The sequence below is a fragment of the Condylura cristata genome, unplaced genomic scaffold (assembly GCF_000260355.1).
Source record: "Condylura cristata isolate star-nosed mole 26May11 unplaced genomic scaffold, ConCri1.0 scaffold00008, whole genome shotgun sequence".
Taxonomy (NCBI): Eukaryota; Metazoa; Chordata; class Mammalia; order Eulipotyphla; family Talpidae; genus Condylura; species Condylura cristata.
In genome coordinates this window covers 1371337-1398565 of record NW_004567109.1, presented here as the reverse complement: position 1 = coordinate 1398565, position 27229 = coordinate 1371337, and the positions used below count along the sequence as shown (strand labels likewise).

General features: G+C 58.7%; 2 protein-coding genes across 2 annotated transcripts in view; both read right to left on the bottom strand.

The window, feature by feature from the left end:
• The window catches only part of VAMP3 (vesicle-associated membrane protein 3), a 9241-nt gene extending 8673 nt beyond the window's left edge, over positions 1-568 (bottom strand). Inside the window, exon 1 of the mRNA XM_012722064.1 lies at positions 433-568. Within this exon, the coding sequence (XP_012577518.1) occupies positions 433-568 (136 nt within the window). The remainder of the gene's footprint in view (positions 1-432) is intronic.
• Positions 569-940: 372 nt separating this feature from the next.
• LOC101620301 (calmodulin-binding transcription activator 1-like) overlaps positions 941-27229 on the bottom strand; it is a 303066-nt gene continuing 276777 nt past the window's right edge. Inside the window, exons 18-31 of the mRNA XM_012722063.1 lie at positions 26660-26778; positions 25999-26556; positions 25557-25807; positions 24903-24981; positions 24431-24746; positions 23508-24031; positions 19516-19703; positions 18802-19048; positions 17961-18032; positions 16530-16550; positions 14981-15174; positions 13956-14030; positions 11674-11704; positions 941-4097 (exon numbers count right to left, since the gene is read on the bottom strand). Coding sequence (XP_012577517.1) covers positions 4065-4097; positions 11674-11704; positions 13956-14030; positions 14981-15174; positions 16530-16550; positions 17961-18032; positions 18802-19048; positions 19516-19703; positions 23508-24031; positions 24431-24746; positions 24903-24981; positions 25557-25807; positions 25999-26556; positions 26660-26778 — 2708 coding nt within the window. The 3' untranslated portion in view covers positions 941-4064. The remainder of the gene's footprint in view (positions 4098-11673; positions 11705-13955; positions 14031-14980; positions 15175-16529; positions 16551-17960; positions 18033-18801; positions 19049-19515; positions 19704-23507; positions 24032-24430; positions 24747-24902; positions 24982-25556; positions 25808-25998; positions 26557-26659; positions 26779-27229) is intronic.

Genomic DNA, 27229 nt, shown 5'->3' with positions numbered 1-27229 from the left:
TCGCGCCTTGCGCGCTTTCTGGGCCCGTGGCCCGTCTCTCCTGCCGCGACCACAGCGGGGATGAGCCTGCGCCCCTCGGGGTGCGGGGACACTCGCCTTCCGAGTCCACAGTGCGACAGGAAGCCACTTTGGGGAGGTGTGGCAGCTTGGCGGGGTCGGCGCCCCACTCGGCCCGTGGCCCACGCACGCGCGTCTGCTCGGGCCACGCCCGTCCCCGCCCGGGTCCGCGCGGGGGTCCAGCGGCCGCCGGCGGCGCTCTGCGGGGCGCCCGCCCAGCACGTCCTGCTACCCGCAGACAACACCCCGCTCAGTTGGCGCCGAGAAGCGGAAAGGGAAGCGGCTCTCTTGGAAAGGAAGCCGAGAGGGACGCGCCGGCGCTCCGGCGCTCGCTCGCCTGGACGGGGCGCAGCTAGGCCGGCCCAGGCGGCCGGCCGAGGACGACGCCCGGGAGCAGGCGGCGTGGTGGGGCCCCGGGGAAGTAAGGACTGGACAGCCAGGGAGGCCGAGCGGACACGGAGCCCTGCGGCGGAGGCGGCCGGCCGCGGGCCACCCGGGGCTGTCGGGGCATCGGGCAGCTGTCCCGGAGGAGGGCGGAGGGAATGAAATGAAACTGTGGGAATGAAACTGTGAAGCAGGGACCCAAGGTAGCAACCAAAATGCCCTTTAAGAACTTTACAGGGAGACTTTTCGGTGTCTGTACCTTTCAAATACCTGCTGTTTTAGACACAAGACTCCTATGTGCGAGGGAAGAGATTTGTAAAGCAAGCGTTTCTGGAACGGGCTTTATGGAGAAATCGTCCCTTTTAGGGACATCTGAAACTGCAACGCTCAGTGTCAGGCACTATCCAGGGAGGAGGAACACGGGAAATGTCAATCCGGTGTGAAAGGCCTCAGCCTGGATGTCAGACAGGTGAAGCGGAAGCAACACACACACATAGTATGGGGAAATTTTCTTCATTTTTAATTTACAGCAGAAAGAATATAAAGCATTCAGAAAACATTTTCCATATTTTAAGGGCAATTCAAAACATTTTGCATGGTTTCCAGCAGCTGAGTTCTTCAACAGATCCATTGATTCAATGATGCTTTACATGCACAATTACAAAAATAAAACTTACAAAAAAGAAGACATCTAGACTAGTTTTACATGCAAGTCTCAGGGACCCCCCATTGGGCGCCAACTACTGTGTGGAACTGCCATAAGCGACCGTGCAGCCAGAGAGGGGTTCAAGTTATTGTCTTTATTTCGTTCACACAGTACAGCTGATTTCAAATGGGTAACGAGAATAGCAATTAAATCTTCAGGAGACAGAATAAGATTAGCTATTAATTTTACAATGAAATCCTACTCCTGGCACTTGGGAATTCAGATTATCCAAGACAGCTGCGCTTACCTATCGGCTTATATTCAAAATGAAGATTCGCAACCAAGAAAAAGCGTCAGCGATGCTTCGTTCGGTGGAAGTGCATCTGACCTCACCTGGGATTCACAGTTGTACTGGTAAGTTACACAGGAAGGCCCGGCACCTCCCTCCTACCCCTTTCATAAGAACCCTCCTCATTCTGTGTCAGTCTTTATCTTCCCGAATTTTCTAACTTACTCAGCTAATAATGTAGCATGTGGAACATTAAAAAAAAAGTGAGGGTTAAAGCAAACCCACTGAGGTCATTACTCTTGTCAAAAGGTTGGTTGGTTGTACCGTAATCAATGGAATAAACGTACCTCAATTCGGTGTTAATGTAGGGTATTCTCAAAGAGCCGAGTCCCACGTATTGTCTGTAAATTACTCAGTGTCCTCCTATAGGTCGAATTGTGTAACAGAACAGGGGCTTGGGGGCGACCGCTGCAACGTAACCCACACGTTAAAACAGAATCGAGTCAGGTCATCTACAGATGTGCAGGTGGCTCTGGGTGTGGGGCTGCCCCTGTTGTCGAAGCTGATCACAAGCAGTAAGACGTGTACTGTACAGTAATTCGAGGTTGGCAGTGAAAGGAAGTAATTAAAAAACAAGTACGATTATAGAAAAGGCACCAAGAGCACTGACCCCAGCTTTGACACAACCGTTTCGTATCTACTTCCCTTCCAGAGACACCAGTTTACAAGCTTATTCGTGAATATTTGCAGGCGTCACAGGAAGTCTTGAGTTTGAATTGATAGTTGGCAGCCAGAACCAAGAAAAACCGGTGATCTCAGCTTCTCACACCAACTGATCCTGAACTGTAGCCTGGAGTTTTAAACTGGCACGGGCAGCGCACGCTCGCCTCTCCGCTTAGCTTTAAGAGCGCGCTGTTGGAAGCTTCCGGCTTCTTTGGCTCCTCACACTGTGTACACAGTAACGGATCACGACATCCCTACGAGACCAGTTTGCATCTTTGTGATTTTTAGGATTTTTGTGTGCAGTATTTTTTCTTTACATTTTCTGATTTCCAGCAGGAGATATGAAAACGTGAGACATTTTTCTACTTTTCATCCTATTTCTTTTGTCAGGTTTTGATCGTTCTAAGTGTTCTTTGTCGGAGTGAGTGGATGGTGTTAAGCTATATACTGATTCATCTTATGATTATCTGTTTAGCAAAAGTAACTTAATTTTCCTAAGCAATATTAGCATTCACATTACTTGGCACCATTGGCAAAAAAATTTGAAATAAAATAAAATAAACTCCTGGTAGCCAAAATTAAATGTAAACATATCCTTTTTTTTAAGTAATGTTACTCTGCCTTTTTTCCTAAGTCTAAATACAGTAGCTCTTTTTTTTTTTTTTTGCAGTGTAGTCATGCTTTAGCAAAATGTTCTTCTAAAGAACATTTAAAATAAAGTACTCTTATAGTGAAATAAAGTTTTTTTTTTGTTTCATTTTACAGACCATAGCCACTAATGCTTTGCTTTTGTTCATTTCTTTTTTCTTGGTTTCATGCACATATCTCTTTAATATATACAATATGTACAAACAATACATCCACGTTTTTCTCGCTCATTCAGACAAAACTATACAAATAATTTTATCTCGCCATGTTAGTGACCTTTGTGAATAAAATATTTAGCAATTAATATAATCCCTTTCAAATATTTTCTCACTTTCCATTTCTACCTTCTCTATATACACAGAAACTGCTCCGTTTGGATGAGATATCGCCAAAAATATGGGATTTACTGGCCAGAACGCAGCACCACTCTGATCTTTTAGGTGGCAAATGTCCAGGCAAGGTTTATGATTCCTTAGAATGATTACAGCTTCCAAGGTTACTTAAGAAAGCGACATGCTTTACCAATTCTCTAAGTTAATTCTCATTGCACGTGAAAGTAAGGCAAAGAAATGAAAGTGCCGACTGTGAGAGGGACAAGATGGTGACTGCTCGCAGGCCGGGGGTGGGGGGGGCAGAATGAATTTCAACTCTCAGCGGTTCTCATGACTCCCCGCACATTCCCCGTTCACCACACACCCGCCCCTCTGCAAATCCCCACAAGACATCAAAAACCTGCAGATTTCAAAAGTTGCATTAAGTGTGCTGTAGAGATTAGAACAGAAACAAACACACAAACAAAGGAAGATCGAAACAGTGAAGGAAATGAGAACGCGGACCCGGCCAGATCTGGGCGCTCGGGTCCTCCACTGAGAATCAACCCCAAAGATTCAGCTTCTTGGAAATGACTGACGGGTGCAGGAAACAGCCCTCTCCCTTGTTGCATCCCCACCTTTTCTTATCAATATTTTTGGTATAAATATTTGTACAGTTCCACACGATGTTTGAGTACAGCCCTATGTGAGAGGAAGCCGGCTCCCTCCTGAGGGAAGGAGGCCTCTCAGTTCCTTGTTTGCCCATGATCCAACAGAAGATTGAGTTCCAAGATGTCTTGCTGATCAAATGAAAAGTTGTCCATGAAAGTGCAAATGCAATGACCAAAACATTCCTGTTAAAATCCTGCAGCTGATCGCCCCCAAACTGCAGAGGGAGTGTGTGTGTGCGTGTGCGTGCGTGTGTGTTGCGTGTCTCTGCTAAAAACGGAAATGAAAACAGTTTGGAAAGCAATGTCACATTGCTAAGGGATGCTGCTGTGTGTCTTCAAGTCCCTTGGCCCTTTTCAATTCTTTCACTCTGGAAGAGAAACAGAACAGAACACCAGGTGATAACTACACAGTGAAGCGGCACCCGGGCGAGGAGGGGCGTCCCTGAGGGGCACCCCGAGACCCTTCCCAGAGTCCACGGCCAGAGCAGCCTCGGGCACAGGCCGAGCCAGACCCTTCACCCTCCCTGAGGTCCTGCTCCACCCCGAGCCCCATCAGCAAGCTCGCCGTCTGTGGCTGGGCCAGCGAGAGGAGTGTGCTCCCCTCGGGGAAGGCGACTTCAGTAACTCTCTCTTCAGCCTGGAGGGCGCCCGGGTCAGGCCCTGTCACCAGCCTGCCGCACCGAGGGCACCCGCACACGCGTTTGGCCCTAGCTATCGGGGCGGGGGCGGCCGGCTCCCGAGCCCTGCGGCCTGCCTCAGCACCTGCCTCAGCACCGAGGTGACTTTCGCCCCAGGTCCCTTACTCTCCGCCCACCAGTGGCACTCTCTCCAAAGCGCTGCGCGCGCTGCCTCAGGCTCCACAGGGCACAGCATGGTGCTCTGCTCTAGAGTAGTCAGCGGGTCCTCTCCGAGCTTAAATAGGCCTGCTGCAGCACCGTGGGCGCTCCCAGCCACCGGTGACTCATCGGGGATCGCCTCTTGCCTCTATTTTCCACGTGAAAATCTGCCTTGGGTTTTGTGACATGGCTGCCGATGGAGATGGGGCCCCGGATGAGCTGGTGAAGTGCACGGATGTTCACGTCAAGAGCTCGCTGGCAGGAAGATCAGATGCCAGGTGACCCTGAGGCCAGCCCGAGGCCGTGCCGGGTAAGCCTCGCTGAGTTTATAGCCCTGCGAACCACAGTCGCACTTGTTTCCCAGAAATGGGTGGGAGGATGATTTTAACCGGACACCGGGGCAGCTCCTCAGCACCTGTAGTGTCTCCCGCAGCCCGGCCAGGCCGGTGGCCCTAGGCTTCAGCCCCACACGCTGCGGACACCCTGGCATTTGGCACTGTCCTAGTAAGCTCAACTGTCACTTTTAAACACATGCTCATTTTCCTGCTGAACAGATTCTTGATGACACGCGGGTGGGAAGAAGACACTCTGAGAAAACACGCCAGCTGCCCGCTGCCCACCGCCCGCCACAGGCTGGCCGCTGGACGGAAGGCTTATCAGCTATAAGAGCAAGTTAAGAAAGTAATTATATTTACCACCTCCAAGCAGGTTCGTGTGAGTGTACTGCAAAGCGGATACAACCTCTTCAAAGAGAAGATGCTCTCTTTCAGAAAGCTTTATCATGCCACTAGCATCAGTACTAGAAGAATGGTGACGCTGGCAGACGCGTTTGGTTTAGTCACTAAGTGCGCCCAGCTCGGCCACACGGCGTGTCTGCAAAACCGCCCGCACCTTCTTTCTCAACAGCTGCGTCCGGCACCCGTGGCCACCTTCGTGGCTGGATCCGGGTTTTATTTACTTCTGAATTTTACGAACAAATATGCCGCGGATTCTGAAAAATTTCAGGCTAATTTGGATGCTACTACAGTACAGAACGGTGCATCATTTTAGATCCCTGGCTTTGGACATGCATACTTGATAAATCAATGGCTTTTTAAAAATTGAAACATGCTATCGTCCGTGTTCAATTTTTAAACATGCAATATCTAGACTATCAGCCCTCTTGGCTGGAAAAATGCAAGGCGTGCACAGATGCCAACGTGACTCCTGGGCATGCAACGTCCGCACGCGTGGCCTCTGCGCTGACTTGTGCAGATGTGCATGCGTCCGGGGCTGAGCGCGCTCTGCGCCGGCGGGACCCGGCCAGAGATGCAAGTGGCTCCGTCACCCATGGGCGTCTAGGACTTGGAGACTCCTGAACTCAGAATCTGTGGCACACACAGAGAGGACCGTTCTCGGCTCCCCAGTGACCAGTGACGCTCCCAGAACACGACCTTCACCACCGAGAGGAAACAAGGACTGTCAGCTGGAAATGTTGCGCACGTCTCAGACCAGAGAATCTAATCAGCTCGGACTGGCGGGTGTGGCTTTTCTTCTAGTTGAAATGGCCCTATCTGTTCTCAGTTTCTTTTGAAACCGACTGGGAAGTCAACCAAGGGCTTCCTCGTGTCTTGAAGCCCCCATGAACACCCCTGCTGTGAAACAGTGGCGACCTCTCGGGCCACCAAGATGGGGAGATGCTCATCCACCCCCGAAGTGACCCTGAGAGCACGCAGGGAGAGCGGGAGCACCCTGCTTTCGGGAACACCCCCAGACCGTGCTAATGCTGACCTCACGGGGAGATTTCTGTTTCGTGACGGAGTTTCCACAGGATACAGTGCTGTGTATGACTTAAATGACTTAGCCGGCAAACTTTTTATTTTTTTTAAACAGAAAGTTGTTGTTAAAGGAGGAATTTCAGAAAGGGAGACAAGGGGGGCCGGGGCCAGAGCGCTCACGTGCCAACAGCACCCAGACCCCTGGCGCTGGCCACCTTGCTCCGGCTGTGGGCTCTCACGCGTGAAGGCGGCGCCTGGCCGAGGGAGCCCTGCCCGGGACGCCCCATCCCGAAGCGCAGTGCAGGGGTGCGGGCCGAGAGCCTGACTTCATCCCACTCTGCTGCCCCTAATATCTCAGGATAAAACATTTAAAAAATTGCTGGGTTTTCAAAAAAACCTCATAGAAAACACATTTTGGGAAACTTTCCATAGCATGAGATGAAGAGGTTCTGATGACCACCGTCGTGTTTTCTCAACTCTGGGAAGCCATCCTGTCTAAGACCTGATGCTGATTTTATTACCGTGTTTCTGAGGGGAAAAATGCCTGAACATAAATGTACACGCTGGCGTGGAAGTCAGGCCTGGACACGCGGTACCCGCAAAGGCAGGGAGGCAGAGGTGTTCGCTTCCCTCAGGTGCAGCTGCTACCTGGCCTCACAGTCTAGGCGGAAGCGGCGTCTGAGTGGAGTCTGGTGCTCCCTGAGGGTGCATCGTTAGAGTAAGAGAGGGGCTTTTTTCTGTTGTTATGAATCACGTTGGATAACACAGTGTCTGAGTGTTCGATTGCTTCCAAAGAAACAGAAGAGGAGCCATTGGCTCAAGGCAGCGTTTCACGCCTCTGGCACCGGAATGCCTGCTGGCACATCAGAGACAGCTAACTTACAGCAGCGTGGGGAGGAGTTTCAGGAACGGCTGCCTTGAGCCACGCAGGGGGAGCCACTAAAAGGCGCCTGTTCATCAAAAATCCCTGTAGCTGCACTCGGGGCGAACAGTTTGATCTCAGGTGATTCCTCTTGCTCATCTGTTTCCAGAACGTGCCTCAGTGAGTAGAGCTTCTTTCTGAATGACAACTAGTCCTGCTTGTCAGCCTTGGAACAGGTGACCTCCCAAGGTCGCCACCGGTCGCTGCGTGCCAGCCCTCTGTGCCTGACATGTTCCTATGCCGTGCTCACGGGACAGGGAGGGACTGAAATCATCAGGGAAGGAAAAAGTTGGGAACTGGATAGGCCAAACCCCTATCACTGGTGGAACTCAGTTCGCGGACGCCACACGCTCTATGCGGGCCGTGCAGTCATCAGACTTGGCGCCTGCAGAACAAACTCTGGAAACTGAAATCAGACTTGAAAGCAGCCGCCACGCCCCCTCCCCAGCTACACCGTTAGACACAGGCGTCCCGCCACACGCTGCCTTGAGCTGCACGAAGCCCGGGGAGTCCCTGAGCTTGGGCTAAGGAGGCAGACTGTCTGTTAGACCTGTCAGGGCTAAGCAAGCTCCGGGAGGAAGCTCCTGCAAAAACAGACCCATCCATCCTGCCGACTTCTGAAGAGCTTTATGCAGAAGACAGGCAGAGCAGTCTTGAGGCCACGAACACTGTGGGGACAGAACCCAGGGCCCCTCAGGCGCAGGCCGGACGGCTGGCAGGAAGCCGAACCTCTGTGACCTGGACCCCAGGGCCACACACCTTGGACCTGCGGCCCTTCAACCAGCACAATGAAAGACAATGCCGGGAGGTTCCTGAGCCTTCCAGGCAGAGGACGATCACTGCTCTGGGCGACTGTAGCCCCCCCCCCCCAAATGGCACCGCCATGTACTGAAGTGATGTGGTAAGCAACAGCACGGAAGCCAGCAGCCCAGGTCCGGTTCCTTCGGACGTCCAGCGGCCACTGTGGGTCCGTGAAGGAGGCCTGCTCCAGAGACGTGTGCAAAGAATGGCCCCGTGGGTAAAGCATGAGGCAAGCTCGGTAGTGTCGGCCAGGGGTGCTGCATGAGTCGGCGGCAGCCTGGCAATGCTGGGCGTCAGGAGGACAAGGGCGGCGTCCCGCTTAGTTACCTGGAGCTCTGAGAGCTGCAACAGCTCGAGGGCAACTTAGGGAAACAGAGATGTTGCCATTTTCCAGAAATCTCATTTGGATTGCAAAACAAAAAAAACAGAGAGGCCCGATAAGAATGGCACAGAGCATGTTGTCTGCCACTTAACACACACCACCGTGTTCCAAAAATATTCATTTCCTAAAAGAGGCAAGTGAGACAACATTACTTTGGAGACGGAACCCGCACCAGTGACACGCCCACGTCCGCGCCTCGCCGAATGCACCGGCCACTTGGCAGCTGCCCCGCGCTGCCAAACTCAACCCGGAGGGTGTGGCACAGCCGACGCTTCTCCCGGGGAACCAGCTACGCTCGAGAGCCGTCAGAGGGCCCATGACAATGCAAGGAGCCGGCGGGACCTTCAGCCACCTCGCTGCCCGCCCTGCCCGGCACCGCCCACGAGGCGCTGGCCGCACCTGGCATCTGGAGCCCTGCGGTCGACGACACAGGGCTTTTGCTAAGCTTCTGTGACCAGCATGTGTCTCTTCTTCCAGTGAGACAGTCACTGACCCTGGGGGACGAGGCTGGCAACTTACAGGGGCGCGAATCCCCTCTGCCTGGCCAGCTGCCTGCAGGGTGTCACCGTCTCGAGCCCCGCCGGGGAGGCGGTGCACAGGCAGGGACAGAGGGATTTGCCCGGGTGTGGCTTTTCCGAGACCGGTGAGGACATTTTCTGCCATCTGCAGAGAGTGAGCATCTTAGAAGTGGGAGCCGCTTACAGCTGGAGAAACTGGCTTCCCACGTGGCCTCACCCCTCTGGGGCTGCAGCTGTGGGGTGCCCTGGTGGCTCCCCCGTTTCCTTCCATGGATCTCTGCTGTGAGACCAAGGAGTGTCCTGCTGGAAACACTGGGCGTCTCCTGGAAGCGGCGTGCCCAACACGCTCCCTCTAGGTTTCCTCGACCTTACATCCCTCCCGTCACTCGCGGGAAGTAGTTCACACCTCAGTTAACTAAGAAAAATACGAAGACTGTCGACTTAGTGGCCTGTCTGTGTAGACCTAGAGCGTTCTCTAAAACAGCTTTTGTGTCCAGAACCTATGGACAAATGTCCTGGCAGTGTCCAGGACCTGGAGGGCCACACTACGCCACTGGGGAGTCAGGGCCAGTGGGGCACAGGAACGTCCCCCCAAGGAGAGGCTGCGTGGGCCCCAGATGGGTGGTGGAGGGGTCTGGCGCTCACGCTCGCCTTCGCAAGCGGAAACCACCAGTCTGGAGGCAGAAGTAGCGCCTCGGCTGGCTGGACGCCGGCCTGCGCGGCCGGGTGCTGACGTCACCTGCGTCTGCGTCGTCTGCCCCGTTCGCATGGGCTGGGGTCCCGTACTTTGGCTAGCACCGTACCCGAGAACTGGACTCGGAGCTTTCAGATGCCATCGTTTGGGGTACATGCTTCCACGTCTTGACTGCGGTCTAGCTGCCACCAGCTAAGGGGCCCGTTCGCTGACACAAACGGCCACGCTGTGAGAGGCCGGCTGTGGGTGGCCGGACAGAGCACGCTCGTGCTCTCCTCCGCGGGCACACAGGAGCCACCAGGCCGGGAGGAGGCCCAGCCTCTCGGCTGAACTACGAGCTGCCCTGCAGACCAACAGGCGCGAGGACTTCAGGGACCCGCAGGGCTGCGGGAGCGCAGGTCGGGGCGCAGCGGCGCCATGACACAGGCCGGCTGCGGCTGGCACCGAGGCACCTTTGGAAAGGCGCCTTAGAAGCTGCGTGCAGCTGCTCAGTGTCTTAAGGACCCTCCTTCCCCGTGAGTGCCCGGGTTCTCGGTGGTGCGCTAGGTCTCGGTCAGCAACAGGCCTGTCACCAGGAGCGGTCAGCAGCTTCTGTGCGACACCGGCCTGTGCTGCGCTGAGCGGAGCCGCTCGGCCACGCCTGCATTCAGGGCTGCGAGCGGAGGGATACGGCATCTGCCCACGCAGAGGTGAGGGCCCGAAGAGAGGCCAGAGGCTGGTCCTTTCTCCCCTTCCAGACACAGACTCGCAGCCACCCGGGACACCAAACAGGACTCAGCAGGGGACCGTCCAGTTCTTAGGGGAACTAGTTACGTTTACAAATGAGTCAGCTGTAGTACTGTAAACGAAGCTACAGCGACAGGTCTTCGTGTAAACACTCGCCCCTGTCCTCTCCAGCCGCTGACTCCATCCCCGGGGCTGCCCCTGCTGCGCCAGGCTCGCGGCCAGGCAGTGGCCTTCACTCACGGCCTGGCGCGTCAAGGCCGAGCCTGTCAACCCCGGGCTTGAGAGAATGAACTCCCATGAGCTGTGGCGGGCAGCACCTCTCCGCGGCTTCCGGACGCCGCAGTGACTGCGGCTGGCGTGAGGGCGGGGGCACTGAGGGGGCTGCCCACCCAGGGGCGCCCCGTCACATTTCAGATGCAGCTTCCCTTACGACGACAGGGAAAACACCTACGGATCCAAACTCAAGTCTCGCTGTGCTAATTCCATTCAGATTTTAAAGATTGGCTGTCTGGCCGCAGCCTCGACGCCGGGCGCTCGTGTCTGCAGAGACGGATGCCTCTCGCGGCCCCTCACAGCGGGCACTGCCAGCTGCTGGCTGCCCAGGACACACATCCTGTGCCGGACACCGATCCGTGGCCACGTCTGGAAACACAAACCCCAAGGGGTGTCCAGCCTCCAGCGCGGCACGGGACGCCCAGTTCAGGCCCTGACGCAGCCTTTCTTCTCCTGGGGCCGCCCGGCCCCTCTCTCCCCTATGGGAATGGTCTGGCAGGCCTGGCGGGGTCTCTGGGGCTGACTTACCTCAGGGCACCAGGGAAGGGAGGGTGAGAAAAGGGGGCTACTGCGGGGGTCACAGGGGGACAGTGGTTCTGAACAAGAAACAGATTAGTGTGATAAAGACAAAGCGAGACCAAGCGTTCTGGGCCCAGCGCCTGCAGGGGGCGGGAGCTGGGGCCCCTCCCGTGGCCGTGATCGCCGGCTGGCCGCGGGAGACGCTCCCCACAGCGCAGCCTCCTCAGACGTGCTCCCTGTGGTTTGGTGGCAGTGAAGGCCCCGGTTCTGAGCATGCCCTGCGGGAGAAGGGTCGCGCTCTCTCATGCACCGCGCCACCACGGCTGGAGACCGCTTCCCCGCTCGGGAGGCAGCCGTGTTAGTAGTTAGGGTTAGTTCTTATTTTATTTTATTTCATTCACAATGGATGTGAAACTTACTGGCATACCTAGGCTGCAGCCCCATGCAAGCAAGCAAAAAGCAAAATATTGAAAATGGAAGAGAAAGAGAAACTGGCTAGCAGGCAGCTAAACTCACCCTTTTGTACCGCCTATGGTCCACCAGGGGGCTTTAGACAGTGAAACAACACCAGAGAGCTATTAGCACGGGAGGTCACAACAGTCTCATCAATAGCTTTACTTCTACGACAACAAAAGATTAAAGTGGTGCCTTTTGGGGGACAAAGAAAAGGAGAGCGGTGGGGTATGTGAAATGAAAGGGAGGAATTCACCGATTTTAGCATAAAAATGTTGGGGTCCTGCGACTTAGCAAAATCCGTGGACCTGAGGCTGGCTCTGGAGTCCCCAGGCCTCTGCCAGGGTGTAGAGGGTGTAACGTGAGTACCTCCACCCTAGGACACGGGACTCAGTTACCCTTCAAAGCACATTCCATCACCCAGAATGGAAATGGGGTGGTGCATGCACCCGGGGGAGCAGGAGGTCAAGCCCCAGGCTGAGCTTCAGGGTTTCTCCACTGGACGCACAGGAGAGGAAGTGAGGGGTGACCAGCCGGCCGGGCCCAGGTCGCGGGGTCTGCCTGTGCCGGCTGAGCGTCAGTGACACGAGCCGCAGCCTGCACTTGTCCCCATGGGGGGGGCGGTGAGGCCTGGGCCGCCTCCCTGCTTTACAAAGAGCCCTCTGAGACACAAGGGTGGCCCTTCCTTCAGCCCCCCAAAGGCAGTCTGGGCACCCGCCTGTCCGCGAGCTCACACGGTCAGGTCAGCCTGCCCACGTGGGCAGGGCAGGACTCTGGCCAGGGCACGCGGCAGACTTCAGGAGCGGCCGCTCGTGAGGGCCAAGGCAGCATTACTGTGACTTGTTTCCAGTTTGAGGAAAGAAATGGAAGAAGTCAGAAAAATTTAGCTGGTGAACCTCCTGTCTGTCGAGTTGGCCCAGCAGAGAGCAAGGCGGGGGCACTTTTCCCGAAAGCCCCACCTGGGGGGGCTGCCGCCCGCAGGCCTGCCTGTCCCAGGGCACTCACCCTGCTTCTCGCCAGCTGGCGGGCGAGCCGGGGCAGCAGCGGCCGCGGGGCTCGCGAGGTTACTGAAAGGGGCCCCGTGGACCTTCTCCCCAAATGAGGCAAACCACCTGCTGCGTCTGGTGCTAAATGTCCTGGGTCTGGGGTGGTGGACAAGAGGGGAGACTGACTTGGGGGTGAGGCTTGAAGAACGGAGGTCACCATGTCACCGTCACTGTCTGCCTGCGCCCCCCGAGGACTTCCTATCTCAGTGCTGACAAGCGTCTCACTGGGTGGCTGGGGGGGAGGGCGAGCTCCGGCCCTCGCGGCTGAGCCGCCAGGCTGGCTGGGCCAGGGCCAGGACAGCGCCCGCTGTCCCGCCGGAAGACACGGGGCGTCTGAGCCTGTCCGCAGGAGCGCAGGGCCGCGGCGGCGCTGCGTGGGTCCTTCCCTCGTGTCAGTGAGCTTGGTTAATTGAAGCAGAAGTGCAAGCAGCCAGTTAAACCCCTACTCAGACTCAATGTCAAGATACCTTCAAAGTGAGCAGCCAGACAGTTTTAGGAACAAGAAGAACTGAAGTAAAGTGAAGCCTCAAGGTATAAACTAGGCCTGAACGCCAGGGCACTGGGCGCAGTTAAATCAGAAAGAAAACATGACAGCAGAGAGCCTGCTCTGAGCCTGCTCCATCAGCCTGACAGCTCCTGGCCGAGCCCAGACAGCCTGGCCAGGGAGCGCCAGGGCGGTGGCAGAGGGACGGTGCTGGATCCCCACCGAGCACCCTAGCAGTCCCCAGCCCCTCCCCGAAGGCCTCGTCCTCACAGAGAAAGCGCCCTTCTGAGAGACAACGAGACACTCCTGCAGCTGAGGTCCGTGAGGAGGCCGCGTGAGCAGGCCACTGAGCAGAGGCGGGCAGGTTCCTGGGCTGGGCTCCTGGGCTGGGCTCTCGGCGGCTCTGGCCACAGCCCTGCTGACCACTGCATGTAAACCAGCACTCGCCAGCAGAGGGCACCACCCTCTGTGGAACTGACCACAGGAAAGGGCCAGGAGAGGGCCCCAGTGTGAAGACACGGAGCCCCGGGGCCCTGGGCACCAGTCAGAGGGCCGGGGAGTAGAAGCCCGTCTGGCCACGCTGTGCCAGCACCCGCTGCTAAGCAGAGCACCTGATGCTCCCTGCCCTGCAAGGCTGTCGGCCCGGCCCCCAGCTGCTGCGCCCCATCACGGAGTTCAGCTGTCCAGCGTGGCCAGACGCTGGTGCTAGCGGGTCGCAGGGCCTTGCTTTCCACAGGTGGCGGTGAGGGTGTGGTGACTGGGCGCTTTCTCGTGTTCTGTGTGGGTGAGATGGAGGTGGGTGAAGACTGACTTACCTGTGGCGACAGCGGCGTAGAAACCTCATTATTTTTCGAGCAGCTTGGTCCTGCTTCTTGGTGAGCAAACTGCTCCTGCAAAGTCAGAATTCTGCTGTCACGGGACAGGCGCTGTGCCAGCAACAGTGCAGGTCACAGACTGGGCAGCGGCAGGGCCACGCTCACCGCTCGCGCCTCAGCCCGGCAGCGCAGGCACAAGCTGCTTCACCTGAGCGGGAGGGAGACGCCGCTGGAGCCCCGCTCGCGAGGGGCCTGCTGCTGGCCAGGCTCAGCTCTGAGGCGGAGTCACCTGAGCGCCACTCTGGGCTGTTGCTCCCTAAACTTCCTCCAGGGCACCGGCTGCGCCCAAGGCCGCCTCTCCAAGTGGAGCTGCAAGGGCCCCCCGGAGGCTGACCAGCGGCCTGCGACAGAGGCGGCTCTCTGAGCACAGGTGGGGCCAGGCCACTCGGATGCAAGCGGACGCATGGCGGCCATGTTCAGTGCAGTCATTTACTACGGAACTAAGTGTCCACGGACAGAGGACTGGGCAGAGTGGCCACCCTGTGGAGTAGTATTCAGCCACAAAGAAGGGGAAACGCTACCACTCACGCAACACTGACTGAGGCTGTGTGCAGAGAGCGAGTCGGGGTGTCAGGGACACCCCATGGGCGCTCTCGGGGAGAGGAGCAAGCAAGGCGTCAAATCGGACACATGAAAGCAGGCGAGCTAATTCTAAGTAGTGGACGCTCATTAACGAGCAAGGTGTCCGCGCCGGGGTAGGGCGGGGGCGGGCTGGAGGCGCGGCAGTGGTGCTGGGAGGAAAAGCTGCGGGCTGGGGGGAAGGAACGACCCCACAGGAACAAACCGACTTTGGTGATGTCATCCATCAAACAGGAGCAGGAAGGTGGCGAGTGGGCTGAGGTGGAGCCAGCTCGGGGACAGTGAGGCCCAGCACGGCGCCTGACGGCCGGCAGGGGGCCGGCGGGGCGGCGCAGCCCTAGCACAGACCTGGGGCCCACAGAGCTCTCCCCGCACAGAGCCCCCACCTGAGCTTCTGCTGGACAATCACAGCTGTCCGGCGAGCCTGCCGTCTTTTGCCGAGTTTCTTGTAGCTCCGGTAGTACTTCTGGATCAGCACTGCGGCCCGCCGGCTCTGCTGGAACTTCTTTTGTTCGTAGTAACTTCGGAATTTGCTCTGGATAAGGATGGCGGCCTGTGTCATCTTTTTATAAAGTGCATACTGCAGAGGAGAGAAGAACGGGCACTCCAGTAACAGCTGCGCCGCGCAGGGTGCTGTGAGCTCGCGGAAGGGGAAGGCCAGCCAGGGCCCCTGGAGGCACAGGGAAACCGCCCTCGGGCTGAGCCGGCCCCTGGGTACAGGCTGGGCACAGGGAAACCGCCCTCGGGCTGAGCCGGCCCCTGGGCACAGGGAAACCGCCCTCGGACTGAGCCGGTCCCTGGGCACAGGGAAACCGCCCTCGGGCTGAGCCGGCCCCTGGGCACAGGGAAACCGCCCTCGGGCTGAGCCGGTCCCTGGGCACAGAGAAACCGCCCTTCCCCAAAGGCAAAGCGTGACAGCCAAGGGTCCCTGTGGACAGCATGTTCCTCCAACGTGCCCTCCCGGACACAGAGCCCTGGCCCCTCTTGGAAAATATTGATGGCTGTACATTTAGATGTTTAGGATCTTGAAAACACACGAGAGCGCGTGAATTCACATGTGTAGGCCACAGGCCCTGTCTGAGCCTGCAGCGTGGGCGCGGCCCTGCGGGCGCCCGGCCCCACACACTGGCACGCCGCGCCGCTGCCAGCACCCGGGGCCCAGCCGCCTTCCGAGACAAAGTGCTGAGTTACAAGGTCCCAAATACAAGGCTTATCATGAAACGCTGACACCTTTAAGCCATTTAACCTGCAAAAGATGAAGACTCACAAGACCAACATGGCTGGGGTGGGGGTTGCGCCAGGGCACCCAGGAGGCCTGGGACAGGTCCCAGGCCCGCCCCGTCCGTCGGCCTTCTGCACAACTAGCCGAGTGCTCTTTCCCTTCCAGCCTGGCGGCCCGAAACTACAGAGCTCTCTGCAGCCGTGTCCAGACGGCCGCCAAGAAGCTTGGCTGAGGAGAAGGCGGATGTCTGTGTGGATGAGGTGGGATGAGGGACGGAAACGGCCTTCTCGGCCCTTCCCGACACAGGGCCCCTCTGCGGGACCCGCCTGGGTCCTGTCTGCCCCACTGGACGTTTCCTCGGTCCAGACCTTCAGGACAAGGGCGCCCTGCCCTCAGGGTCTCTAAGGCGCCCGTCGCCCCGGCCTATGCCCGAACGTCCGGGGCCCGCAGGCGCGGGGGAGGGCGGCTAGCCGAGGCCTAGCGCGACTGGCTGGGATGAGTCCTCAGATGGACACCGGCCAAGAAAACGTGACCGTTACTGGCAAACCCGACTCCAGCTGAAAACCACGTGCCCAGAGGACAGATGCGCGTGCCAGGGGCCGGGGCAGGCCCGCCGGGTGGCCAGGCCGGCTACTGGCCCCTGTGGCTGGTGATGGGTGTGGCGTTAGTGATTCTGTGGAATGGCTTGTGAGAGGGCTTGGGTGGGTCATTACCTTCAAGGCTATCCATGTCAGCTTGGGGGAAAAACAGAAAATACAAGGTTAACGTTAGATTGCTGAAGACCATGAACTGAAAACCAGAACCAGTCAAACTCCCAAAAAAAAAAAAAAAAAAAAAAAAAACTAGGAAGAGCCAGGCCACGCTGGCCCCGCCTCCGTCCTGCAGAAGGCTCGCCTTGTATTTCACCTCAGCTTTTTAAGACAATCAGCTTTTCAAAACAATGTGCCTTCCGCCTTCCTGGCTGTGGGTGACACTCCCTCGGGAGCGGGTTTCTTGGGAAACCAGGCTGGTTTCTAGAATGAATACCTGTCGCTACCACAGACGTGGGACTCTGGCTCTGGGAGCCGGCCATGCTGGGGAGGCCGGCACCCCGCAGAGGCCGGTGTTCCCGCTGCAGAGCTACAGGCATGTGGTGTCAGCGTTTACACAATAGACCTGCATGTTCTGGGATCGTGAACTCGGCGGGCTGCCGACCCCTACTCCCCATGAACAGGGCGCCATCCTGGAAGAGTCTAAGCCAATGACCGCCCACCCCAGAGGCCCAAGCCCCAGCCCTTACCCTTAGCCAATCCCAGAACCCCGTGTGACCATCACACCCCTCAGCCTCCGTCAGGCCTCTCATGGAAACTAGAGCACAACCGAATGCCAGATTCTGGAGTCTGCTGACAGGACAGAACCGGAGCACCTGACCCGGTCCAGACCCAACCGGGCATGCTTTACCATTTTCTAGTCCCTGACAGTCAGAAAGGTCTCACGCTACGACTCCTCTGAACCTCCGCACCTTCGTCTGCGAAATGGGGTCTCCACGGTTTTACACCATTGTTAAGGAGCACTGAGGCTGTGGCTGGAAGGGCCCAGCCAGGAGAGGCCTGGACACAGCCCCTCGCCCTCGGAGGGAGCGCGTCCGCCCTGAGGAGGTCCAGCAGGAGACAGCACAGCAGCCACGCCTCCTGCGCCCAGAATGAGTGGATTCTGTAGGGTGATCTGGGCTTCCGGAGATGTCCAAAGTTTTTTTTACAGTTCTCCCTTTTAAAAATGGGGGAGAAGCTACAAAGAAAAGAGGGCGGAGGATGATGTCACGTATGTCATTCAAGCGCAGAGATGACGGCGCTGCTCCGGCCCGCCGAGGGTCCAGCCTCCCCAGAGGTGGCCGCAGCAGGGTCATCGCACTCGGATCCTCGCCCGCACAGACCCACATCTCAGGCAGAGGCCGCACGCCAAGGCCCAAAGTTTAACAAAAATGATCTGTGGCTTAAGTTTCTGCAGGTGGCATTTTGGCTTTGTCCTTCCCAGTGCCAGGACATTGTCCTCTGGGTTTGAATCAGCGATTTGACTGAGCCAGGAACCAGGCTCGGGCCCTGACGCTGGCCAGAGAGGCGAGCAGGCCAGGCGCCTTTCCTCCCGCATCCCCAGGCTGTGTTTACCTGTTTGTATTTCCTGTAACAACGCTGGATGACCGCGGCAGCCACTTCCTGCTGTTCCCGCAAGGGCCGGCCCTTCAGGGTAATGGGGAGGGGGGAGTCAATAATTAATGACTCTGTACAGGCAGCATCAACCTCCCTACGCTCAAGTACAATCACCCATGTTAAAGTGCCCAGCTCAGAACAGAGACCCCAGCTCAGCCCAAATACCGCGTAACTCCTTTAAATACAAGTCAGGAAAAACAAACGTTTCAGAATAAACCTCCAGCTACTTTGCCTCCTCTGAATAGAACCCTGGTTTCTGGCTACCAGGAGGCCTAACAACCTTCGCTTTCCAAAGATCAGGGTGGGGCAGAACTGCCCGCCCCTCTCAGCCAGCGCCCACCCCCTTCCCCGAGCTACGGCTCTCTGCGCCAGGCCTGACGACTCCCGGCCCGTGAAGGCCTGTGAGAGCAAGATGCCTCTGCGACCCGGTGCGAGGCCACAAGGGCACATAAAGCGACGGCTTTACCACATTTCGGGGGCTCTGGGCTGCCTAGACTCAGTCCCGGGGCTCCAGGTGGAAACCCCGACCTCTGTCGCAGCTCCGTGGGTGTGGGCTCCCGTGCACGCGAGCCGCGTAAGCAGCCACCCCTTGTCAGTCCTGACCTCGCAGGCCGGGCCAGCGACAAGCACCCCGCTGCCGGCCAAACGTTTCACTAAAGCGTCTAAACTTCATGGGACATAAACACCTTCAGTAAACTTTCTATAAACTCAACGTAAAAAAAACCAAAAGCCCAAACCCTGTTTTTGGCTGAACCGTTCTGACTTTCCGCGTGGGGCCCCGGGACGGGGGCGCCCTCACCCTGTATTTCCGGAACGCCGTCTGGACGAGCCTGGCGGCCTCGTAGAGCTCCCTCTGCTCGTGGTCGGACAGGGTCAGCTGCGCAAAGTCGTTCTCCACCTTCTCGCTGGTGGACGCGCTCAGGAACTCTGACCAGTCCGCCGCCGAGGGCAGGCTGGGCTTCTCGAAAGCGATTTCACTGACGGGAGAGCCAACGGGGCTCAGGCTGGTGTTGGAAGTCGGGGTGAGAGGCTCGTTATATGTGCTCCTGAAACAAGAGGCGGCCCCCGCCTGGTGACTGCTGTGCCCCACCCACCGCCCGGCCCGGCACCCTGACGGGCGGCATGTGGGGTCCCAGTGAGCACCGCCTGTGCCCCCACCACAGTGGGCGGCCACCCCAGACTACGGCGGTGATGGCCGCTTGGGACTGCGCGCTCAGCACTGTGCTGGACACCCTGCCAGGACTCCCACCAGCGTGGCCTCCCACCAGCGTGGCCTCGGGCAACTGCCCCGCTCTGGGAGGAGGCACCCAGTTTGTGGGCTCACAGCCTCTGAAATGGGGAGCTGCATCACAGGCCAGGAGGACAGGGGACCTGGGAGAGGAACTGCGCTGGCTTGAGTGTCTCCTTCCTCCCTGACAGGGTCTTAAGCACCCGGCCGTCCTCAAATCCACCCAGCCTCCTGGCCCCCAGGGACGTCGGGAAATCAGCATGGGCGGAGGGGGCCCAGGCGGACCTGATCTGGGCGGCGCTGGGCAGATGGTCGACGTCCGCGAGGTAACTGGCCAGCCAGCTCATGGTGCTGCTGACGGTGGCCGTGTCCGTCCGCTCCAGGGCCGCAGGCTCCATGGGCACGAAGTTCTCCTGCTTGATCCGGTCGGGCGTGGCTTCGATGATGTGCTCGGCCAGGGTCATCATGTTCACCTGGAACCCAGGGCGCAGCGACATGCAGCTCAGCGGGGTGCCCAGGGCTACCCCAACACCCCGTGGACAGAAGGCGGGGCTTCAGCCCGGCCCCACAGAAGCGGAGCCGCCGCAGGTCCCACAGCTGCCCAGGGCGCTGGTCGCTCTGAGGCAGTCTGGCACCGACCTGCCATCGAGCCCTGGGGAACTCCCAGTCTGTGCCCACCCTGCTCCCGTGAGAACTGGCTGCTGGAGAGAGCGACGGGTGGCAATGCAGGAGGCTGTCACGCTAGTGTGGTGACACTGCTGCTTCCACCCCATGGGCCTCCCCAAGAGACCCCAGATTTGCAGAGTGCAGCAAAGTGCCCACCCCAGCGGTCAGCTCAGGGTGGACACAGCTGGGGATGTTAATTTTGTTCTTGGTTCCCCTCCTTCCCAGGCATCTTGGACAAATGAGACACCCAGACATCTCGGGGAGCACTGGGGTGAAGCTTTTGCCTTCCAGAAGAGAGGTGCTGGTCACATCACCCAGCCCTCTCCACCCCACCTGGCAACAGGCGAGCTTGAGCTGCCATCTTGTGCCGCCAGGCAACAGGCACAGAGTGCAGAGAACCCCAGAAGAAGACTGAGCCCCCACTGGGGTATCACCAACACCGAGTGTCCGGGCTTCTGGTCACATGAGGAGAAAGAATCACGTTTCCAATGAAACCACGGCAAGTAGGTGGCTGAGGCCCGCACCTGCCCACACACAGCCCGGCAGGCGCAGTCGGGGTCTGCAAGTCGCCTGGAACGAGGTTTGCTTTATCGGAGTCAGCAAAGTGGCCTTGGTTCTAAAAAATTCCCCTGCAAGTCTCTTAAATGTGGAAATTGGAGTTCAGCAGGTTAAGTTCCGTTTTGTTTGGAATGGAGGCGATGGGCTTCTGGCCTGGGTGCGGTTCCGGGAACACCCGCCACCAGGTCCTCCTTGGGCTGCTGGGCTGCTCCCCCTCTAGCAGCCTCAGTTCCGCAGTCAGGTTTCCGGGGTCTGCTGGCGTGGAGACACAGCCCGCATACTCGTTACTGAAGCTTCCTCCCCGCGGGCTGGGGATCCCCTGTGCTGTTCCTGTCCAGATGAGCTGGTGACCCCGAGCCGCCGGCCTGACCCACGCCGAGGCCTACGGGGCGGGTGGCTGGCTACAGCTTTGACACAGAGGCTCTAGCGGTTCTAACTCAGTGGGGGGAGAAGACCCCAGGCAGGCGCACAGCGCCCCCAGTGCAGAAGCCGCTGGCGCTGCACGCATGCTCACGCACTCCCTGCTGTCTGCAGACCACGCAGCCCGCGCCTCATCTGCTCTTTGTCTTGCTGTTCAGCCAGACACTGCGACACTTACGCTCTCTCTCTTCTTTCTATATTCACGTTTCTTCTACCTTCACCCACCACATCTCGCTGACGTTCTCTGTGTCATTTCGTTTCAGCAGTGTCTTTTACAAGCCACACACAGCATATTTTACTTTCTTTTTACCCAGTCTGAAAATCTTTAACAGAATTACCAAGTGTGAATGAGTCACATTTTGACACACTGCAGAAAATATTCCTGCACTAGGAGACCTGTTTGTTATTTCGGTGGCATCTGATACTATTCTCCGGCGTTTTCCTGAAGAGTTACATTTTCGCTGTTCCTCTACCAACAACTAAGACATTCTACAGGCTGCTTTTACACTCCCTACAACCCAACATTTCTGACAAGCTTATCCTAGCCTGTATTTACCTCCCAGCATGACAAGTTGAACAGAATCTGTGGCTGTCAGAGAGCGACTTGATTGCACTTTGATCTTCTTTTCCTTACTTCCCTCGTTTGTGAAAACAACTCAGAACCTTAAGTCCTCTCCTGTCTAAGAGGCCCTCGCCGGCCCTGCGGCCGTACACCAACCACACCGGCGGGCAGCTGTCCTGCTCTGTCCTCGCTGTCCGGACGTGGGCTTGGCGTGTCTGGAGTCACCCCATTATTTTTAATTGCTACCTTCCCATTTGGCTGACACATTTCTTTAGGCTGTTGCTTTTTGCAGATGTGTCTTCTTAAGTTGGTAAAGCTGCATTCTCTTGATGCTCAGTGAAAACAGTGGGAGATCTTTCACTTCCGTTTGCCTCAACTGTTTCAGGAAAGGCAGCTGCCACCCTGCCGCGCTAGCCAACAGCTCTCTGAACCTGAGCAGTTCAACTTCAGCAAGATGGCAGGATTAGGCCCTGAGTCCCTCTAGTCTTGGGCCCAGGCTCAACTCCCATGGCCAGTGAGGCGGAAGGAAGGCTCCATCACTGCAGAGCCTGGAGAACGCAGCTCTGCTCCCTGTGCCCCGCCGGTTTCCCTCCCCCACGCCGATCGCCGCAGCCTGCCGGCTCATTATCCAGCGCCCCTGTTTATAAGTGCTGTTCTCGAGGACGTAGGGGAGCTCCCGCTTGGTCCACCAGGGACCGCCCCCCAAGCACCCCCTGCCTGCATCGCAGCTCGGCAGGCGACCGCCCGTCAGAGCGCGTCTGAGCTGGAGCGCGGCGAGTAGCCGTGACAAGTCTGGCCCTGACTTGGCCCATCAGAGTAAAACGTGCCGACTCCTTGATTAAAATTTCACTTGATGGGTGACTGGATTAAAAAGATGTGGTACATATACACGATGGAATATTACTGAGCAACCAAAAAAAGTAACCACATGCCTTTTGCAGCAACATGGATGGAGCTGGAATAAGCCAGAAAGAAAAGGAAAAATACCAGATGGTTTCACTCATAGCAGGAGTATAACGGACCAGGTGAGAAAATAACAATAATGATGAACAGCCATAGATCAGAGACATTTTATGGGGTGGAGTAGGGGAATGGGATCAAAAACCGGGGGGGGGGGGGGGGAGGGAAATGCACGGGACTATGGTGATGGCACAGGATGATCTGGTGATGGGAAGCTCATGGGGAGTACAACTGAGATGGAAAAATGCACAAAAATATGTAAAAATAAACCATTGTTAAAAAAAAAATTCACTTGATCTCCCTGGTGTCTGGTGTGGAAGGTCAGCACAGGGCCCCCAGCACAAGGGGTGGGGAAAGGCTGGTACTTCTTGCCCTGGATCTAACAGCGGGGAGCGGGTAGGGCCCCCTGGGGAGCAAAGAAAGGCAGCCCAGCCGGTAGGCAGTGAGCACAAGCCTGTGCCTGGGCGCGGTGAGCGCCCCTCCTGCTCTCACGCTGGGGGAAGCCCAGCCAGCCGCTGCTGTGGGAGTTGTCCTTTCACCTTCGGGGTCCACCCATGGACTCAGAGGGAGCAAGTCAAATGGAGGCCCCTGGCTGCCCCTCTGGCCCCACCTCTTGTAATACTCGCTTATGCAGTAGCCTTGGGCTACAGTCGCCTAATCCACCAGTTTAACGGCCCAGGGGAGTCTGGCTTCTCCTGCACTGTCACTAAGGGCAGTCAGCTCTGGGGCGAGCTCCTCCTCTGGCAAGATGACCTGAGCTGACCGCGGCCCCCCTGCCTAGGCCTCCCACTCCTTCGGCGCTAACGGCCACCCAACACAGGGGACCCCTCCTCCCTGCCCGGGCAGGGCCAGCAGGTCAAGAGAGGGTGCGCAGAGGCAGCCCTGTGCGGGAAGGCTCTCTGAGGGCCGGCAGCAGGTGGCGGGGCTCAGTTCACAGCGCCCCAGGCACTGAGAGTCCTGGTGGCACACGCAGAGACGTCCCTCGGCCTCATGCGCATGCGCCACGGGCCTCCTGACCCTGCACTGGCAAGGCCACCGTGACACCTGGGGCCGCTGACCGCAAAGCTCCAGGACCCCGGGCACCGCCGCAGCGGCCCTGCCCGGGCCTTACCTGGATGTCGTCCAGGGGCTGCGAGCACTCCTCGCTCTCGGCACTGCCCCGGCAGGGCCCCATCTCTGTGTCCACCACCTCTCTGTTAGCCATCATCAGCACACTCATTGGCTCCCGGGGACGCACCTGGGGAGGTGCTGCCTCCTTTCCTACACTGGTCCCCTTCGGGCTTCCAGCCACCTGCACTGTAGACACACCAATGTAAAGATCTTTGGAACTCCACTTTACTACAGGCTGAGATCCAGAGGCTCGGAGTCCTGCAGGCTCGGGAGTGGGAGGGGAGAGGTCCCGGCTGTAGTCCCTCACTCCTTCACTGGGGCTGATTGCCTCGGGGACACACTGCTTAGAACTAGGGCCCTGCTTCCTGAGATTGGGCCGTTCCAGACTCAGTGCAGTGGGCAGCAGCTTCTCCTGCCTCGCCTGGAAGTGCTCAGGGTTCAATTTATGCTTTTTGGGAGCTGGATAATCTTTGTGGCTCTCACTGCTGTAGTAATTAGAGGGTTCAGACCGAGGTCTTCTCAGCTCTGAAAAGTACAGTAGAAAGGACAGTCAGGATAGGCGGTAAAGTCAGGAAACCTAAAGATCAACACTTTCTCTACGCCTGAGCGACACAAGGGGCCAAGCGGGAACTCGGGGCGCGCCCCTCACTTGTCAGTATCCCCAGCAGCAACACCGCATTCACGTCCGCCGCCTCCTCCACAACGCGCACCTCTTTCTGGCGAGGACATGGTGTTGGCTGCTTCCTGCACATGGCGGGGGCGGGGGCACTGGCATCTTACAGCCATTAGGAAAACCAGAAACAGAAAGAAGCCGGATAAATAAAGCCCTTAAAAGTGAGGCTACGCTAGGACTCTCCTGGGGCAGCGGGGTGGGCTGGGGGCCGCGGCGTCAGGCCGTCGGTCTGGGGCGGGGTGCAGGGCTACCTGGGTTGGTGCTTGCGATGACGGTGACGCCTTTGGGAATTTCCGGAGAGTGGGTGGCTTCGCTGTGCCACTGGGCCATCCAGCTGTCTGGGTCGGGCTCCTCGCCGGGGGGACAGTGCGCCCGGGGGCTCTGGCCCAGCTGCGCCTGCTCGTCCCGCTGCAGGTGCTCCAGGCACTCCGCTAGCTTCACGTGGCCCCGCGACCTGGCGATGCCCAGGGGCAGCCGTCCCAGCGAGTCAGGGATGGAGATGGCCCGGCGGTCCCACTTGTACAGCACGACGGCGGCCTCCAGGTGGCCGAGGGCACAGGCCCACATCTAGGCGAACAACACGGTGGCGGCCACGCCTGACCATCACGGCCGCCGCCGCCGAGGCACCCCGCGGCCATCTCGGCCACTACGGCCCGCACAGCCTCTCGGGTCGGGGCAGGAGCCGCCACGCCGGGCCAGAGGCAGGGGGCGGGGCGCCCTTACCAGAGGAGTGCAGGAGAAGTGGTCCACGTTCAAGGGGTCGACCTCCAGCTCCAGGTCGATGCTATCCGCGTGCTTCGTGCTGAAGGACAAACCACCGCGTGTGGTTAGCCCGCCCTGAAGGAAACCCCAGCTGGGAGGAACTCCCCAAAGGTGAAGCCAACCTGGGAATCTAACACCTCTGACACGAAGCCCCAGAAGGGGGTGGGGGAGGCTCTGCCAAGAGACCAACCAAACCCAGCACCCACCTGCGTCTTGCTTGGCAATTTTGGACAGAATTTCACCGGACCCAGGGCCACATCCCCAGAGAAAGCCCTCTCCAGAGGGCCAGGGAGGGCCACGGTCCGGAGAAAGCTCTGTGCCCGCAGGCCGGGGAGGGCCACGGTGGGCCACGTCCCCGGAGAAAGCCCTCTGCCTGCAGGCCGGGGAGGGCCACGTCCCCAGAGAAAGCCCTCTCCAGAGGGCCAGGGAGGGCCACGGTCCGGAGAAAGCTCTGTGCCCGCAGGCCGGGGAGGGCCACGGTGGGCCACGTCCCCGGAGAAAGCCCTCTGCCCGCGGGCCGGTGCTCCTAGCAGCCAGCCTTGGCCCCTGGCAGGGAGACCTTGCGGGGACTCCGCGTGCTGGGGCCGGAGCCCGCCGGGGCTGCAGCAGCCTTACCGCCACTTGATGAGGGTCTGGATGAGGGTGGCGTAGCCCTGGGCCGCGGCCAGGTGCAGGAGGGTCATCCCGCGGAAGGTCTTGGAGTGGATCAAGTGCTTGGACTTGGCCCAGCAGGCGCGGCTCATCATCTTCTCGCAGACCACCACCACGCGGCTCTCGAAGCAGCCCCCCAGCGTCCCGGGGGCCGCAGCACACTGGGACGGGAGAGCACAGGTCAGCGGTGGCCCCGAGGCCCACTCCACGGCAGCCTGACCAGGGGACACGGGGCCTCACAAGTTGCCGCTCAGGAGACGCGGCTGAAGACGGGACGCGGACAGGGAGTGCGCCCCGCCCCACCCGCCGGGCAGGGTCGCCCGGGCTCTGGGGACAGCAGCGTCCACCGCCTACAGCTGACCATAAACTTCATGAGGCTCCACCTTGGAAAACGCCTACTGCTCACCAAAAAAAGGGCCCTGACCCCAGCTGAGGTGACCCTGTGGGGAGAGGAGGCGTCACCGGGCTCCGGCCAGTAGGTCATGAAGGCACTTGGGGTCCAGCAATAACCCGGCCCTTTACAAGCAGCAAAGGCCGCGGGGGGCAGCGCCGTGGCCACGACATGCGCGGCGGTCAAGGACAGCGCAGCCCCGGCGCGAGCAGCCCCGTCGTCTGGCCACACAGCTCCCCCACGAAGCAGCTGGACAGGAAGAAAAACAAAACCTAAGCCGGCAGCCGCAGCCTGGGGCCGGCCCGAGGCCTGGCAGCAGCCCGTCACCCACCGTTCTGCTGCTAACAGCCCCGCAGCACCCGAGGAAACGGCTGCCCCACTGTTCTTGGTTTTTAAATCTGGAACAGGCCGGAGGCGGTGTCGAGGCCCTCCCCGCTCGAGCTGTGGACCGTCCTGCAGCAGCACGGCTGGGAGGCCCACGCGCACAGGCCGACACTCGGGCGCGCGGACGCCGCGGCCAGTGAGCCAGGAGGGGTCTCCCCGCAAGAAGCCCAAGTGGCCGGGCCGCCACGCCTGCGGCAGACACAGCCTTTAGCCAACGAGACGACAGCGCCCTCGAGGGCCGCCGAGGGGCCAGGTGCTGACGGGCGGCTGCCAGGGGCTGATGGCCACACACCGGTCTCCCGGGGCGCTGGCCAGCACGAGACGTGCTCTGCGCGGGGCAGGGCAGGTGGACGGACGCCGTCTCGGCCCTTCGGCCCCGCGGTGGCCCCACGCCGCTGTGCCCGCTGATTTCTGACAGGGAGGGACGCTTAAGAAAAACTGAGCTTAGGTTGGGGTACACTACGCTTCGTTCTCCCCTGCCAACAGCTGGACACTGTAAGCACCATAAAATGCAAAATGTTTGCTTAAAAAAATAATCTCAAAAAAAAAAAGTAATCTTTCAAAAGAAATCGTTTGTCATGAAGGCAAAGGGGGAGGCACAGTTTGGGGTGCAGCTCCACAGCGGGGTTCCTTTAAGCCATTCCAGGCGCCGGGACAACAGTGCCTGCCGGGAGACGTCCGCACACGCGACCCAGGGGCCCGCCCGCATCGGCTCAGTCCCGCTGCTGGGACGCCACACATGCCGGGTGGCAGTCACGGAGGGAACGAGGACGGCACCGCTCCCGGGCCCTCTGTCGGGGCTTCTTGGGCCGCGCCAGTCACGAACGCCGGGAGCCCCCGTGGTTGGCGCTCGCGCGTCAGG